Genomic DNA, 17,065 nt, shown 5'->3' with positions numbered 1-17,065 from the left:
AGAGCCAAGACTGCACACAGGGACTGTCAGCTCATCACCAGGACATTTAGAGCCAGCTCAGCTATCCCCAACACCCTGTTTACCACCCCTCTTCAGCCTCCCTCGCTGCTCCCCATCCCTACCTGAGCCATTCCTGAAGATCCCTTTTCTCAGGGTTGAGCAAATGGCTTATGTGAAGCTGCCAATCAACTTTGCAACAACCAGCACCAACACTCATCACTAAAAGACTCTTTTCGCTTTTAGTGTATCATTAAACCACCACCTCCTTCATTTTTCTACAGTCTAAACATGAGCATTTGGTTTTCCCTCATACGAATGCGAGTCCACAAACCAACAGTCTTGGACAATACCTGTCTTCATAACTTTTTTAGTTCTGCTATTTGCTTTTTGGACAGGGATATTGTATCTAATATTCAGATCTTCCTGTTCTCTCTCTGTGCATTTAAGATGCAGGCTGTGAATTCACACCGCAGCATAACAAGTTTGTTTCCCTCTCTACTCCCTTCCCATTAAGTCCTAATATTTTGTTTGATTTTCAAACAGCTACTGAGTGCTGAAGTCCTGTTCTCAGCTTATTCAACACAGTGGTTTTACTCTGCTGAAAAGCTCCCTGAAAACCACTGCAAAACTGAGATGCCCTTGAACCTCTCCTCTCAAGCAATGCAACAAGGGATAGCTGCAGCTGAAGTATAAAAGATAACTTGGTTGCACAACTGTGGCTCCTCACCTGGAGGGCTTTGAACATTGTGGCTAAAGAGGATTCATTTCTTGGCCCATAACGTTTAATTCAGTTTATGGAAAAACAAGGGGATCAACAAGCTAAAGCAGGGGAGGTTTTCTCCTCCCAAAACTATTGCTGTCCCTAATGCTCCGAGTTATCTCTCTCCAAACACCTTATCTGTTTCACGTTTACACAGCTCTCAGTTACAAGTTATTTCAGAGAATGCTCTCACAAGGGATAGGAGAACAGCACTATTCACCTGAAACATAATCCTGCATCAGTGGATTTCCGTCTTGCAGAGATTTAGTTGCTCCCTGAGGGAGGAAACTCTTGGAGCACCTCTCTGGAGAGAGATGAGCTCTAGGAAAATGTCTCAGCCTGCAAGAGGAATTCCAGAAGTGACCAAGCTAATCTTGTAGTCCTACTGATTTCTTTAACAACAGGCCAAGCACTGTAAAAGAGAAAATGAACTTGAATTCTCACTGGGCTCTATTTCTTTGTCAAGCAAGGAAAAATTCTGTTTCAAGGGCATTCTGCTACCCACGTGAACTCTGGTACTTATTAGTTCTTGTGATCTCCAAAATCTGAGCAGAATTTTGTAACTTGGAAAAGGCTATTAGAGCAGGAATAGCCTTGTTTTGCTAACTGTGCAAAAGGCATCCTATCAATACCTCATCTCTGAAAACAGCACCTCCCCTACTCCTGGTTGATCATTTTGCAGTTATCACTTGTATGTAGGCTCCCTTCTCACCGTACCAGTGCTATCTCGCTACAGTCTTCCTCAGCCAGCGAGCAGCAAGGTTCCTGGGGTTAGAGCTGGTTTTCTAGCCCCCTGGTTACTCGCAGCACTTCTTCCTCTTACTCCAAGGCTAGAAGAGCCCAAAATAAAAGCCAAAAAGGGCCACTTAAAAAAATGCCTAACATTATTAAGAACTGTAATAGTGCAGGAGGGAAGCTACCGGCTTCCACCTGAGCTCAGTTTCACATCACTACAGTGAAAGGGGAAGAGTAATCCAACCTGTAATGAAAGCAATAGCTGCTGTTTGTTGCTGGCTCTGCTGCTTGGTAATTGGAAGGCAGAGGAAATTACGCATCCCGAAATGGAAATGCCAGTCAGAAATCACCAAGCAACTGAGCCTGCAAGGACACCAACACACAGACCAGGGATGTTTCACTTGAAGCTATCAGTCATACTTGCTCTTGCCTCGAGTGACACACTTATGCTATTTGATGGGAAGCTTTTCAGTTTGCTGTGGTGCAGGCGATCCTCTGGGAATTCTAACAGCTTAACGCTATGTGGTGTCTTGAATGGAAGTCAAAGAAATGACAACACCGGAAATAGACCGGTTACGATGCTGGCTAACCGTGAGCAAACTTATCGAACAATCTGCTGAACCAGAAATTCAAAGCACATCACAGCTGTAAAACTGAGCCACAAGTCCCTTACCTGGGGATTGTCTGTATAATGAAGACATCCTGTCCGCGGACAGATTCTTTTATTTCAACTCTTGTTTCTGAAAAGGATTGAAAACAGAGTCAGTTTTGTTTCCAAACATCAGATTTACAGATTATAGATTTACACACAGATGAGCCAAGGGGATTTTCCAAAGGCTGGTCCCTGGAAGTAAAGAGCTGACATGACACACCAGTAAGTTCGTTGTATTTACAATGCAAAACCAGGCTGAATAGCTGTTCTCTTACGCGTAGAAGACAATTACCTAGCTCTCAATGAGAGATCCTTTCCACTTCTCCATGCTGAGTGATGAAAGCTGTCAATGCCACATTCATTAGCGAACAATGAACCACCCAAAGCAGAACAACCTTTAGTACTTTCCAAGATGGTAACTTGGCTCTTTTGCAGCTTACAGCGGGGTCAGCTCCATACAGGCTGGAAAGCCCAAGGCAACACCCGCAGTACAGAGTTCAGACGGAGAACACCCCAATTTCAATATCAAGGTCAAGACATTTCAACACTGACATGAGCTGGAAACCTGGGTCTCTGCTGAACACAATTCCTACAGTCCCAGGCTCAAACACAAAAGCCGAGCCCTGAAGCAGCTCTGCAAAGGCAAAGCAATGACACCAGGTTTCCCCAAGGTGCCTGTCTTAGCCATTCGTTTCCCACACAGTCATGAACTAGAGGGCAGAGATAAGCAAAAGGAGAGAAATATCTACCAAATTCAAAGTCTAATTGCCTGGGCACTGTCAATAACCTTAAGGGACTCTGCTGAAAGCAGATGGATTTGCTGTGCAGTGATGAAGAATGACTTCAGGCCTTGCAGCAAGTGCCCTGATTTAAAACTAGCCCCAAAGGGCAGCGAGCTCTCTCTAACCTGAACGCAACAGCCAAGCCAGCCATAACCTCGGCAGCTTATGCACCACGTGGCCCATTCTGGCTGTAAGAGCAGCAGCACTGTCATAAATCCTCATGCCGAGTCAGCACCATTTCCATCCCTTCCTCTCACCTGTATCAGCTTCCTGGTTCTAGTCTCTCTTGCAAATAAGGTAACTGAGGTCTTGAAACAGTAAATTACTCTTAGCCACTGAACTCTGTTAGCCAATATCCTTCTGTTTTAGCCCAGCATCTGAAAATGGATGCTTGCTACATTTAAAGAGATGAAAGCAAGCTCCAAGACACACCGTGCCCAGCACAGCCCTGAATTTGAGCTCTTTAAAGCAACTGGACAGGTCCTTGCTAGGGCAGCTGTAAACTGTCTGTGGCAGGGGAAGCCTGTAAGAAGGGGATAATTTAAAAGTTTACAAGGCAGACACTTAGAAAGCCGGCCATTACTTTTAAATCTAGGAGATGTTTTGCTAAGCACATAAGATTTTATAGCAGGTAACACCCAAGGTAGGGCTCTCCCTTAGATAAGAGCATGGGCAGACAAATGAGATAACAGGGGAAAACAAAGAACACATTTAATTGCTTCGTCCAAGGTCAGACATGGGGGTTAAGCACTGCCAGGAGGAGCAGTAACATCACAGCTGAATCACTGCACTTATTAGACAGGTCTGGTTGATGGAGTTAGCCAGTATTTTTAAGATTACTTTAAAACAGTTGCAAATAGTAAAGATTTCTTACCTCCATTAGTTTCCTGGTACACCACAGATTTCCCCAGCTCAGCACCGAGACGCCTGGAGAGAAAAAAGGAAATTAAAAATGGAGGAACCCAGCAGTTTGTGATCCAAAGCAGAGACTGGACCAACCATTACACACCAATAAAACGCAGCACTGCCCAACAGGTAGCTGAGTGCACCAGCCAGGCTGCGAAACCACTTCCCCAAGGTCTCCTTCCCTCCGAGGTCCCCAAGGAGGGCCCTGGGGCACCACTGCTCTGCAGCACATCAACACTGTACTTGTAAGAGCCAGTCCTTGTATGATTGACCAGAGGCCACGTCTCCCAAGATACAGCAAAGGACATCTTGCCTGGCCCGTGCAATGCTACCTTAGGTGGATCTGTTGTGGAACTGAACATCAATGATTTACTCAGATTCAATTACTGGCAACTGAATCACTTTTTTTCCTGACTCCCACGTCTATTTCTTCCCACCCCACCTCCCAACCTTCATTCTGAAATAACTCAGCAGACTGAAGAGACTTTAACTTAAAAAAAAAGTTTTTCTGATTTTTTTTCAAATTATTCCTTTCCCTTCTAAAAAGTCAAACCTACAACATTCATCACAACAAAGATTACAGTAGCTCCATTTGTTTTTTAGGTTCTTTCTTATATAATAAAGATTCACTTCGAAGAGCATTTTTTAAATGCTCCAAAAGGCAGACTTTTCCCTTCAGGTGACACTTCTGTATTAGTAAGTATTTAGGGGCACATGTGCTTTAACAGTGAGCCTCAGCTGAGAGACCCTGCACCAGCAAGATGCTTGGGATAGGTGTGCTGCTGCAACTCAGCTGGCAAGTCCCTCCTCTCACCTTGGGTCTGCTCAGTGGGCCGTGCCCACACGCTGGATTAGGAAAGAGTTCATGCCTGCAAAATACCTTTGTTCAACACATTGATTATGGCGGTAGTTTCCTGTCTGCACATATACTGTATTTACCTGGACACATGCCAAAATTTTGCAAATCAGGACTACCACTGAATAAAGAGCCCACATCTGTCACTGACTCTACTGCCTTCAGCAGTCAGTTTCTCTCCACCTCCTCAGCCACAGACTCAGCCTTGTTCTTCAATTGTCACAAAGATTTGTTTTTTCAGAAGTCAATGAGCGAGACAGCCCCTCACTGGCCTGCTGTTGGCCCACCAGCTACTGCTGGACTAAGCTATCAGCCCGCAAGCTGGAGGTCTCAGCTAGAAGCTGGCCTGGAAAGCACGCCTGGGACAGCTGCGATAACAGATACTCAAATGCAACATGATATATTTGCTTAGCACGTATTTGGCAAGCACACATTCCCAATCGCGTGTCTGGCGGCACGTTTTGCCATGGCTGGGGCTGGTGAGTAAACTCTCACATCGAGAATCGTATGTGTGAGATTGTAACCAGCCCGACTTGGGTACTGACTGCAGCATCACCCAGGGACCATGCAGTCCAGAGCAGACACGCACCCAAATCTTTAATTAGGCTTTTCTCACCAGCCCTGCTGGGTTAAAACTTGCAGCTGCAATACAAAGGCATCCTGAGTACCTTCAGCATTTTCAAAAAAGAGCTGGCAGCTAGTCAAGCAAAGGCAAGCCTAGGGATCGCAGGGACAGACACACAGTAAAGGTGAGTTTTGCAGATGGGATCTATTGAGCTCTTACTGCCCATCGTGATCCCACTGTCTTTCCGATGACGGTCAGGCACTTGCAAATACTAAGCTTCAGCCTAATCACTGCCAAGGCATCCAAGTCGAAACAAGCTCAAGTATCACACATACACACAAAACAAACCAGTGTGTGTGTGTGTGTGTGTGTGTAAACGTTTAATGACTCACACTTGTTCCTCCACAACCACATGTCAAGTTTTGCAAGCTCTGTTTGGAGGCACGTGCATTCTGACTTCACTGCAGGCAGCACGTTCCTACCTCACTACTGGGGAAAAAAAAAATAAATCCATTAACAAGACCGTGCAAGTGCCCTTAGTCAACACTGCGTCTCATAGAAGAAGGGAAAGCTTCTAAAATAGTCCTTGTGGACACATCTCAGCAAAACACCCCTTGGAGGGTGGCACTTCCAATGCTACAAGGTGGCAAACAGACACAGTGGAGGTTTGTGATGCTCTGCGAGGATGTAACTGGCAAGAAGAAACTAGTGTCCAGCGGCCTCCTATTCAGATTGTACAGCAACAATGCTGTTTCAGTGCCACTGAAACAAGAAATTGGAAAGGCCAGTTTGCTCCTCGATGGAAAGAGGGACACTAAACAGCTCAGCTTGTCAAACCTGGGTGCAGATAGCAGTGGCAGAGACAGTAAGCAGCTGCCAACTTAAAAGAATGAGCAGTAGCAGATTGCTCTGGTCAGACAATAAATCCCATCTCTGCTCCAACTGTTGACTGCAAGTAAACAAGAGGGAAGGCAATGAGAAGGATACGAGATAAAACTGCCTACAAAAGTCATACACCAACCCTGCCTGCAGTGCTCTGCAGTCCCGCGAGCTGCAGGCATGGCAGACGGGCCGACAGGCAGCTCCACCAAAGCAGCTGAGGCATGTTTACCCAAGGGGCACACCTTCCACCGAATCCCTTTCTGAAGGCTTTGTGTAAGCCGAGACTTCAGCCACTGCAGGAGTCCGATAAAAACCTTGATTTAGCCAAGGCTATTAAAAGACGGGACTGTTTGTATAGCTCCAGTTGTAAAACACCAAATTCCACAGGACTTGGGTCAAAAGGAAGATTTACACAAAAGTCAAGGGCAGAGCACGGCCTTAGCCACCACAGAGCCTGGGAGGAACCACTGGTAACAGAGTTCAAAGATAAATTCCCCTTTCCCGTCACCTCTCCCATCTTCCCCTCCATCCCCAACTCTTTTCTCTCCAAAACCCCTCCATGCAGAAGCTCCCCATCAGTCATTGCTTTAGGCAATAGAGGAATTAAACTGACAGCAAGAACTCTGTTTGCATTCAGCTTCAGCATAGCCACAGAACAGGGGTTACCACAATTACTGGATCACATGTCTGCAGACACAGGCAGATCTACACTAGGAAAGAAAAGGCCGCCACTACAGGTAACCCGGAGCACACATCCCCACAGAGAGGTACAGCTGCTTCTGGAAAAAATAATACTTTAGGTCCTGTAGATAAATCACATCTCCAAGCAAAACAAGGTGCATCGAAAAAGCCCTGCTGTGTCGTGTGGTATTTGGCTATGGGGAGGTAGGGGCTTTTGCTGACACTGAAGTGTTTAAGACTGGAGAACGGTCAGGCTGATTTTACAGTCTTTGCAGAAATCTCTTTTTAACCAGCACTGAGCAGACATCAGAGCAGGGGTTCACTTCTGGAAGCTCCCTTCTCCATCCACAGGAGACAGAAACTCAATTTGGCATTGCTTTTGTTTTTAAAAGCAGCAGTCTTCAGGACTGGGATCTGTTAAGCTATGCACATACAGCCCTCCCAAGCTCAGTGCAGAGGGCTGGGCAGAGTGGGATCAAGGTATTACCACCAGGCTGCTCCCAGCTTTTAAAGCTTTAATGCTGTTGCGGTGTAATCTTTCCCTGTTTGACCACTCACTGCTCCTGATGGGGAAAGCCTTGCTTCTCGCTCTGCTCTACCGTCCTCACACCAGTTTGATCACTAAACCGACTCCTCTAGGACCTGACAGCATCTAAGAGAAAAATTCTCTTTAAAAATCCTACTCAGAGCAACTGGCCAGTAAAAAATTTATATTGATCTGTAATATCTCTATCTGCAAACATTGCTCAGGAAAGATGATTAACTTTCCGCAGTCTCAACAAATGCCAAAAGTATATTAAGCTGTGGATACAAGAGTGTCTATAAAATCCATCTCAAACTCACAGCCTAAATATGAACAGCTTGGAAGTCACCTATAGTTTAATGAAGAAGTGACACACTGCAGTATTTTAGGAAACACTATGGGGTTGTATCAGACTGTACTTTAAAATGCTCCTCTGAAGACTGTCAGAAGCCACTGCATCAGGCTCTAGAGACAAAGGACAGTCAGTTAAAAAAGACTTGACATTTAGCTGAATCAAAATTCAAGAGGCAAGTGCAGTTGTAGTATTTCATGCCATGAAAGCACGTTTCAGTAGTGCTGGGAAGGACTCAGACCAGGTTGCATTGCCTTTTCCCACTCTGTGGCAAACACCTAAAAGATACTTGTAAAGTTATCTCTGAAGGAAGCTTCCAGCCAGTTCACAGTGCAAGCCCTCAATTTGAAGAGAAATCTGCATACAGACAAAGCCCCTGACTATGATATTATTTTATTCTGGCAATATCCTCTTTATTAGATTTTCACTGGTCTCACACCTACAGACTCACTCCAGAAGGAGCTGGAGCTGACAGCAGAGGATATATGCTCCGTGCTTGACCGTGGCCAAAGCAAGCCACAGTGTGACTTTGAATTGCTTTTCAAACTTGAGCAAATCTTTATTTAACGATCAGTCATCTGGGTGAGGTTGCGCAGTGGCAGCTCTACGGTGTATTTCCTAACCTCCCACTTCAAGAACAAGGCAGGAAAGGGAAAGGAAACAGCAGCTTCCTGGATACAAGGCGGTATCTTTTGTTCAAATATCCTTATAACTATCTGAGCCCCCCCTTTACCCGGCACGACTGGGTACTTGAAGAACAGTCCCTGCTGCTCATCTGCCACCTGTACCCAGAGCCATCCAGCACTTGTATCATTTGTTCCAGCCATGCCAAAGCCATGCAGCTGAACTACCATCAAATACTAGGCAGATTTTCCTCTACTCCCACCAGTCTGCTCCTCGTGAAGGAACTTTCCCTAAACCTGGCACTGGCCAGCACAGAGAGCCACCACGCAGAGCCAATCTGCTCAGCCACATTACATGCTCTATCTAAGCTGCACTGAAAATCTGAAAGCCCAACTGCTCCACGCTCACCCTACTCCAACACCGTCCCCTGTCTGTAGCCCTCTCCAACTACACTACTTTTCAGTTGGTGATTCTTTTCCCTTTCCAAAATTCTTTGATGTAGTGTCACCCTGTAACATCCGTTAGCCTCCTGCCACAATACTGCATCTTCCGAGATGGAAAAGAGGTGGTGCCACCTCCTCTCGTCCTGTAGCACCACACAAGAGCTCTTTTCAGAAGGCAAGAACAGGGTTTGAAGACAGGGTAGAGCAGCATCACAAGGTTACTGTGATCTGACTCCCCTGTGCCATAGTGTCACATGCTGGCAAGATGACTTAATGAGGAAGGCTGACATTACCCTTCCCTCATCCCATCAGAAATTCTCCTTCAGCTGAGTGAGGTTGCTGAGAGTCCTCCTAACATGCTGTCTCTCTCAAAAGCAGGGCTCACCTCCCACTCATTCACAGAAAACACCACCCTGGTTTTAGTGTTGTGTCCCTGGCTCCCTACAACCAGAGATCAGAACACAAGTCTCCATCTCTTCCTCATTACTCCACATTGTTTAAGCTCGCTGCATTGCTTTTATCTTTACATCACCAGCATTTTCTGTGCTGCAAACAAAATGAATGTCTAGAATACTCACATCCACAGCCTGCAATAAGTTTACGACAGTATCACTTCCCACATAACACAGACCTGCAGGAGCACTGGGGAGGCATTAGCAAGCTTCAATCAGCAATCCCCTCCAACCCAAACACACAAGCAGGGAGCGGAATGTATTATTTGTACCCTCTGTGCCAGACACTGCAGTCAGAAGGAGATCTAAATGCATCTGTTGGACTCCGGAGATTAAAAAGACTTGCTAGACCTCCCTCCCCCCAGCAGCACACAAGGCCCATTAGGGATCAGCACTGGTCACAGAAATTATCTTTCTCCCCTGCAAATGCAGCTTGTAATCAGGTGCCAAGTGTCCTAATTACAGCAGGAGTTTTCTTTCCATCTGGGCAAGAATTAAAAAAAAAAAAAAAACAACCCACAAAACCCAAAAATCATCCCTCTCAATTTATAAGATACAAGTAAACACATGAGGTTTTTTTATGTTTCAGTGGTCCTGAATCTAAGGCACATCTTTATTATTTAAAGTTTCACAAGGTTATTTGGTTTTTATAAACCAGCACAATCTCCTCTTCCTGGCAGATACTAACATAAACAAAAGCTCTGAAAACTCAAAGTGAAAGTTAGACTAACTATCTGGTCACTCATCCTATAACCAGACAAGAATACATAATAGGAAACTGTAAAGATCGGAATCGTGCCAGAACGCCACGCTCAAAGCCTGAATCGAAAGGAACTCTGGAAGTTCTGCCTTAAGTGACGCGAGGAGACTGAACAGCTTTCAGATGTCTGGTTTATACCACACTGCTCCTCCGCAGGCTTGGGATTTTAAAACAAGATAAGCCAGTATTGATTTTAACATCATACCTACAAGCAACAGAGCCTGGATGCACAAGTGTCTCAAGGGGCTCTACTCCTAATATTGCGTGTTGTTTTAAAGTTCTTTTACTACTTATGCTAAAGGTCATAAAAAAACTTTAAAAAGAACGCACAATATTAGAGGACAGACTCACCCTTATACGACTGCTCCAACTCTATTAAAAGGCGCAACTGACCTCCCCAGCAAAGTACAGGCTGGGATGGGACACAGTGGGAAAGCCAGCAGTCACGCATCTTTTGCAACCTGAAAAAACAAGGGATGTATTACAAACACGTTGAAAGAGCCCCTGAGCTCCTAAGGGAAGTTAGTGCAAAAACACCGCTCAAGATGCTGAAAATACCTTTATTTTTGGGACACTTCTTACTGTGGGCAAATCCTTACTATGAACGGTTCCAGATTGTGCACCCCCCTCCAACAAAGTCGCATCTGCCTATCATGCTACACCCCTTTCCATTTCACAGTGGTCACTACTCCTATTTTACAGGCAGTAAATCTACGCGTCCTGAAGCCTCTGTTTAGCCAGTAGCTGTGTATCACACTGTTGTGCTCATACCACCACCGGAGCATCCGACTTTCTCGCTGACATTAGAGCCAAGGCAAAAAGCCCACACCACCTCTATTAAAAGTTTACTTTGTGAAGGACAGACAGGAGGTCACTCTCTGGATCCTGCTGTCATTCAGCCTCAGAGCATCACTGGGAACGCTGCAGAGGGTTACAGCAGCACGTCACACAGCCAGCTGCGTGTGCCGTGGCCTGGGGAAGCCTGCTCCATGTCTCTTCTCGTTACATCTTTAAAAAAAAAGTGAGTTATTTTTAAGACAAAGAGCAGAGAATAAAGATTGCCCATTTGCTTTTTCAGTCCTGAGAACTTGGAGCTTGTCGCTAGGGGACTTCTGTTATGTTCTGTGTTGACGCAACCAGACAAGCCATGTAAAACCATGTCCCATCTGTTGCAGCAAAACTTACTTTTTATATAAAGAGACTTTATTTTCAGAGTTGTATCTGTGAAAGGAAAGTGATACCGAACTGACCAAATACAGCAAAAATACATGAACCAAAAAAACCCTCTCCACTCCCAAACACAAGGATTTCCCTCTCCGCCTCACACCTGAAGAAGTCCATCACTATTATCCAACACGCATCCCATCAACACCAGCAATCCCAGACAAACAGCCAAGTCAGCTTCGTGGAGATAATCTGTGCTAAGGATTGAACACAGTGTTTATTAAGCTACCTGGGTGAACTGCAAAATGTTCTTGCAGTTTAAAGTGGCAGCACACCTGTATTTAGTAACGCTTCCAATTTAAGCACGCCCTTGAGGACAGGAACAGGCCGGCAGCTGCCTAAAGGGTAGCAAGGATGCTACGTGCTGCAGCAAGCAAACAAGCACTGAGTCCTTTTGATTTTGGGAGCAGCTTCCTATGAACTATAGCTGGGAAAAAGCAGAAAGGAAGTTCAAATCCTGCTTTAGGACAACAGCTCGCCAGTACATGGATCCCTGTCTCAGAAAAGCTTCGGCTAGGAGTACCCCAGTTTGAACCAAACTAATTCAAAACAAAAGATCAAGTGTCAGGGGAAATTCGGTGCTCCAAGAGCCCCATTTTGGAGCCAGCTGTAACACCCTTAATTCAGCAGGGCCCAGCACATCCATCCCTGACAAGTCAAGGTCAAACTCTGCCCTAATTGATGGGCTTAAAAAAAAAAAAAAAAAAAAAAAAAAAAAAAGAGAGGGCACACTTCTACCCCTAAACTTAACTTTCTCTTGTTAGCATGTGCTGCCTACCTCCCCTACCCCACCGAAATCCACTTTGGTTAGTGGAACTGCAGGTGTTGTACCGAGGTCTGCACACGGAATGCTCCCTGCACCCCGAGCAGTGAAGCTGTTGAGCAAACAAGGTCGCTGACCCGTCCCCACAAAAAGCAGCAGAGGAAGTTTTGAGCATCTCCCAGACCACTTAAAACGCTTTCTGAGGTTTGTTCGGCCAAGTTTAACCTCCTTCCTCCCCAAAAGTAACAGCCTCTGCTGCAAAGCCTCTCCAGCATTGAAATGGATGTCAAACACTCAAAAGGCAGAAAGCAGTCGGTACGTTTTCATCGCTGGGTCAAATTCAGTTATTAGGAGGGATGAGCCAGTGCTGAGGAGGAGAAGGGCCGAGCTGCTGAAGACTCGCAGTGCAAAACCTACACAGCAAAGGTGTTCGCGGCAGATGCCTTTGGCTTGGGAAGGTGGGAGGACGCCAAAAGCCTCTCCAACCGCTTTGAAGAAAGCCTGCCTGCACAGAGGAGCTCTGGGGCGGGGGGAAAGAAACTTGAAAGAGAGGGAACTTACTCCGTGATCCTCTTCGCCAGCTCGGTGCAGGCTGCCGTGGAGTTGGCCGAGAAGACCCGGTAGCCACTTCTGGCTGCGTTCATCGCCAAAGAGTCATGCAACCCCCGTGGAGCTCGAAAGTGAGAAAAAACAGATTTATAAGGCAACAACAGCTTCCGTGGCATCCTTTTCTTCCTCTCCGCCACGATCACCGCCCCTTAAGGGGTGGGGAGGAGGAGGAGGAGGAGGAGAACAAGAACAAACCCTTCCGCTACCTATGGTCTTGCTGGTCCACTCCTGTGTCAAAGTATAGAAGGGAGGGTGGGAGTGGAAAATATGACTATTAAAATAAAAGGGAGCAGCAGCACCAGCCTTGGGAGGGGAAGAGGGCCGGGGGGGGGTGGTGGGGTGCGGGGGGGGCAACGGGCTGCCTGCAAAGCAACCCCCCCCCACCGGGAGCCAGCCCCCGGGTAACCCCGACCCAAACCCTCCCCACGCCCACCCAGAGGCGCCTCACGCACCAGGGGATGGGAGACCTCCCAAAACTGAGGGGGCTGCAAGGCAGAAAGGGGATTCCAAGGCTGAAAGGGGGTTCTCCCTGACTGGGGAAGGCGGGGATGAGCTGGGGCGGGGAAGATTGGAAGCGGGGGGGAAGAGGGGGTCCGTGTGAGGCAGCAAGGAGGGGGATGTCCCTGTGATGGTGGGGGGTCCCCTCACAGTCCCCTCACCCAGCCAAGCGAGCTCCGCCACCCGGCTAGAGCGCCGCTCCCCTCAGCGGCCATCTTCTCGGCGGGGAGAGACCGCCCCCGCTGCCATGTTAGGTGAGGGCACTCTCCCCCTCACAGCAGGAGAAAGGCTACATCACCTCCTGCGCCAACAGCGCCGGTACCTGAGGAGGAGGCGTGAAGAACGGCGTAAAATCCCTTTCCTCGGCGAGGAGGTGCGCAGGGCAGCCACCACGCTTCTGCCCGGCTTCAACGCGGCGGCTTCACTGCCCGCGCCTAAGATGGCGGCCCGCCGGAAGCGCGGCGGCGGCGCTCTAGCCTGAGTCTATGGCCAGCAGGGCGGGAAGCCGCAGGCCTCCCCTCGGTGGGGCGGAGAACCCGCCCGCCCCACATCCCTCCCTGCCCCACCGAGGGGAGGCCTGCGGCTTCCCGCCCCATAGATCTTAAGCCTGAGCCCCCCCCCCCCGGCGGCGACCCACAATCTTCAGGAGGGGTTCTGCCGGCCAGGCCCCAGGCCTTCCCTCAGCACCCCGGTGCCATCATGGCGGCCCTAAGGAGCTACACACCTCTGCACCGTTTCCCAAAGGGAATGCTGGCTCGCTGAAAGTCCTCCGGGCTCTGTGGGTGTTGAGAATAAAGTCCCTCTCAGGTACAGGTGCTTATCTAAGCAGAAAATTTCTGCTCCAGCTCGGCTGGTAGGGCTCTGTGCCGAGCTTTCCAGGCCAAAGGAGCATACTTTATATCACAAGGAAGGCAAACAGCATTAATTTCATCACCAGGATCGCCCCGCATTGCTTCATTTCTTTCATCGCCTTGCATCTCCCTGGAGGGAGAGCTTTTTTCCCCGTGTAAGGTCATCATCCCTTGGCCTGTTTTCTCCTGGCTAAGAGGAAGAAGGTTGCGGTGGGCTTCGTTCAGGACATGGAGGACATACGCCCCCGTTATTCGGTAGCATCTCTCCCCGCTGCCAGGCTGCTCTGGTGCGTGACAGCCGCTCGGGGTCAGGTGCGTGACAGTGATGGTGCCTCTGGTGACGACTCCTGTCAGAAACCCTTCATGTCAGTCCCCTTCCGCTGAACACTTCATTAAAGATTGTCTCTCTCCAGCCTTTGTTAAGATGCAGTATCCTCAATACGAACAAGATACAAATGCATCGGCGTCCCCTCTGTATGCCACTGGTGCACGTCCTGAGGACCATGATGGCAAGTTCTGTCTCCCTTCACCATGCCCGGTGACATGTATTTGTCCCTGCAGCGTGGATCCATCCCCACATCCCCTTCCACGATCACTCAAGACCAGCCCTGCGGTTATTTAGCTGGTGTACAAGGCAGGAGGGTCCCCCGTTCACCTCACCAGCCACCTGGCTTTGCTCCCGCAGCAGGATCAGGCTGCAGGGCTCAGCATGGATCCTCCATCACAGCCGTAGCCCTGCGGGGACCCACCATGAGTGCAGCGAAACGGGCTGCAGGGTTGCGTGATCCAGCCGGGGAAGGTCAAGGTTTATATCACTGCATCCACGGTGCCTGTGCTGGCAGGGGGCGTGGAGCCATGGCATGGCCATCACCCCCTGCGCTTGCTGCGGGGACAGATCCAGCACAGCACCAGCTCCCTCTCCCAACACGCAGGCAGTTTAGCTACCACAGCTGCCTGTGGTCCCTGCTGGGTTGCTGGTGCCTCTCCAGGTCCCTTCTGTCCCCTGCAGGTCCATGTCTTGTCCTGGCAGGGGCTGTTCGAGCTCCACTCCCATGTCCCCGCATGTTCCCCGATGGCAGTGTAAGGCGAAGCGAGAGCTAACACAGCATCAGCTGCCTGGATTCACTCCGAGAAGGCAGCGCAGCCAGCGGTGCAATGCTGATCCAGCCTTCAGCCTGGCGATAGCCCTGCAGCTTGGGATGAACCGGCACCATCCATGCTGGCAGCATCTCAACCCCGGGCTGGGCTCTCCCTCGGTGTGTGTTTAGTGACGGCCGCTGCTGCCCTGCAAGGCATAGTTGTTTGACAGCGGTCACAGCACCCACACTGTGGCCGTTCACTTGTCACAAGTTGCTGGCTTTGTACTTCCATCCCTGGAGGTGTTCAAAGCCAGGCTGGACGGGGCTTTGAGCAGCCTGGTCTAGTGGGAGGTGTCCCTGCCCATGGCTTGGGCTGGAACTGGATGGTCTTTAAGGTGCCTTCTAACCCGAACCATTCTGTGATTCAAAAGGAAGAAGCTGAAAAAAAAATGGGGGGGTGGGGGGAGCAGACTATTCTTGGATGGAGGAAGTTGGCTGCTTCCCAAGGTCCCTCCTGCACCCACCAGAGAAACAGCAGTTCCTGGGGAGCAGGGACACCCCAAGGGACGTGGGGACAGCAGGGACAGGCTCCTGCGGGGACACCCTGGCGAGGGTAGCAGCGGCTGCAGGGAGAAACCCCAGATCAGCACCCAGGAAGGGGGGAGCAAGCGGGGACATGCCCTGAGGGTGAGGAGGGAGACCCCGCGCTGCGGGGGGCTCACGGCACGGCACCTCTGGAGGGTGCTCAGCCTCCCACCAGCTCCTTCCCAGGTCCCTGGGGAAGGGACTTGCTGCTGCCCTCCGCGTTTAAAGCCCTTCCCTCCTGGCTTGCCATGCAATTCTGGTGTGCTGAGGAAGGAAGGGCTGTCTAACTCCTTCCCACCTGCAGCCAGCTGGCTCCTCACTTGGCATCCTTGGCACACCAACCCCGGGGCTGATGCTGTGTCCGTCCTGAGTTCCCCCAGCCCCTCCTTTGCCCCCCCGCTATCCCTCAGTCCTCATTCCTGCTGCTCTGCGGGGTGCTCAGACCCATCCTGGGCACAGGGGATGGATTCTGCCTGTGTTGTCACCTGCCCTCGTGTTCCCAGCTGAGGTGCAATGAATTTGTGCATTCTGCTGCCGGGCAGCCACCGACACGGCAGACCTCAGGTGACACCTCTGCATGCGTTTGCCTCGGAGGTGCTTGACGACACGTCCTGCCCCAAAACCACCCTGCTCTCGTCTTTCTGAGATACCCCCTGGTGTCCCCAGCTTCATCCCTGAGCGGAGAAGCCCAGCAGCCTGGCAGGGACGGCCCCGCGGGTCCCACTGGGGCGGCTGGTGGAGCTGCGGGGTTGGGATCAGCCCCTGAGAAGCCCGGGCAGGGCAGCGGGCAGAAATCGTGGCCGTTATCGCTGTAACAACCAACCTTTCTCCTGGAAAAGGAAGCACCTCTGATTGCTCTGCGGGCTGAGGGTCACACCTGGTTTTACAGCCAGGCAAAGGAGAAGAAAGAAGCAATTCTGTTTACTTAAGGAGTAATTAATATCCCCGCTCCTGGCGTGTACGGAGGCAGCAGAAACCTCCCCCACAGCCCATGGAGAGCAAGGCTTTGCAGCCCTTTATTATTTCATTATCAGCTGGGCAGGATTAGGAGGGTGGGTCGGGGAACAGCACCGACTTTAAGCAGGTTTAGCTCCTCTGAAAAGGCTTATCCAGGCTCAGCCTCACTTGCTGCCTGCGACGCAGTTATTTGCTGAGCAGAGGCGTTTGAGTAATGTTGGGGGTGCAGGGGGTCGTGCATTTTTAATAGGAAAAAAAATGGTGAAACCCAGCAGGGAAAACCTGGGAGGTTCCTTTACCAGGAACTGGCTTTATTTGTTGAATTTCAACGACCAGGGAGGGCAGTTTCTCAACTCTGCCAAATCCTGCATCACTCCCTGGAGAAAACCAGAGCCTCGGTGCTGCCCTGTGCATGCCGGGGGGCTTTGGGGCGGTTTCTTGCATCGGACCAACACGGCGCCAGGGCGGGACAGGCATTGCAGGCTGCTTCCTGCAGAGCTGGATGAAGTTTTGCCCTTTCTCCTTT

The 17,065-nt window shown here is 49.6% G+C and overlaps 1 protein-coding gene across 7 annotated transcripts in view; it reads right to left on the bottom strand.

Annotated features, from left to right (window-relative positions):
• PRPSAP1 (phosphoribosyl pyrophosphate synthetase associated protein 1) overlaps positions 1-13,525 on the bottom strand; it is a 29,623-nt gene extending 16,098 nt beyond the window's left edge. The window contains exons 1-5 of one of the 7 annotated variants that reach the window (XM_074607205.1): positions 13,390-13,511; positions 12,522-12,633; positions 10,325-10,434; positions 3,804-3,856; positions 2,169-2,235 (exon numbers count right to left, since the gene is read on the bottom strand). Coding sequence is in view for 3 of the 7 variants with exons in the window: in XM_074607201.1 (XP_074463302.1) it covers positions 2,169-2,235; positions 3,804-3,856; positions 12,522-12,685 (284 nt within the window). In the remaining 4 variants the exon portion in view is untranslated. Of the gene's footprint in view, positions 1-2,168; positions 2,236-3,803; positions 3,857-10,324; positions 10,435-10,531; positions 10,547-12,521; positions 13,180-13,228 lie in introns of those variants that run through there. The other 6 variants (XM_074607206.1, XM_074607202.1, XM_074607203.1 and 3 more) reach the window with 6 other exon arrangements.
• Positions 13,526-17,065: the final 3,540 nt, after the last annotated feature.

Source organism: Larus michahellis, chromosome 14 (genome assembly GCF_964199755.1).
Source record: "Larus michahellis chromosome 14, bLarMic1.1, whole genome shotgun sequence".
Taxonomy (NCBI): domain Eukaryota; kingdom Metazoa; phylum Chordata; class Aves; order Charadriiformes; family Laridae; genus Larus; species Larus michahellis.
The sequence above is the reverse complement of the archived record's forward strand: the minus strand, read 5'-3'. Positions and strand labels throughout refer to the sequence as shown.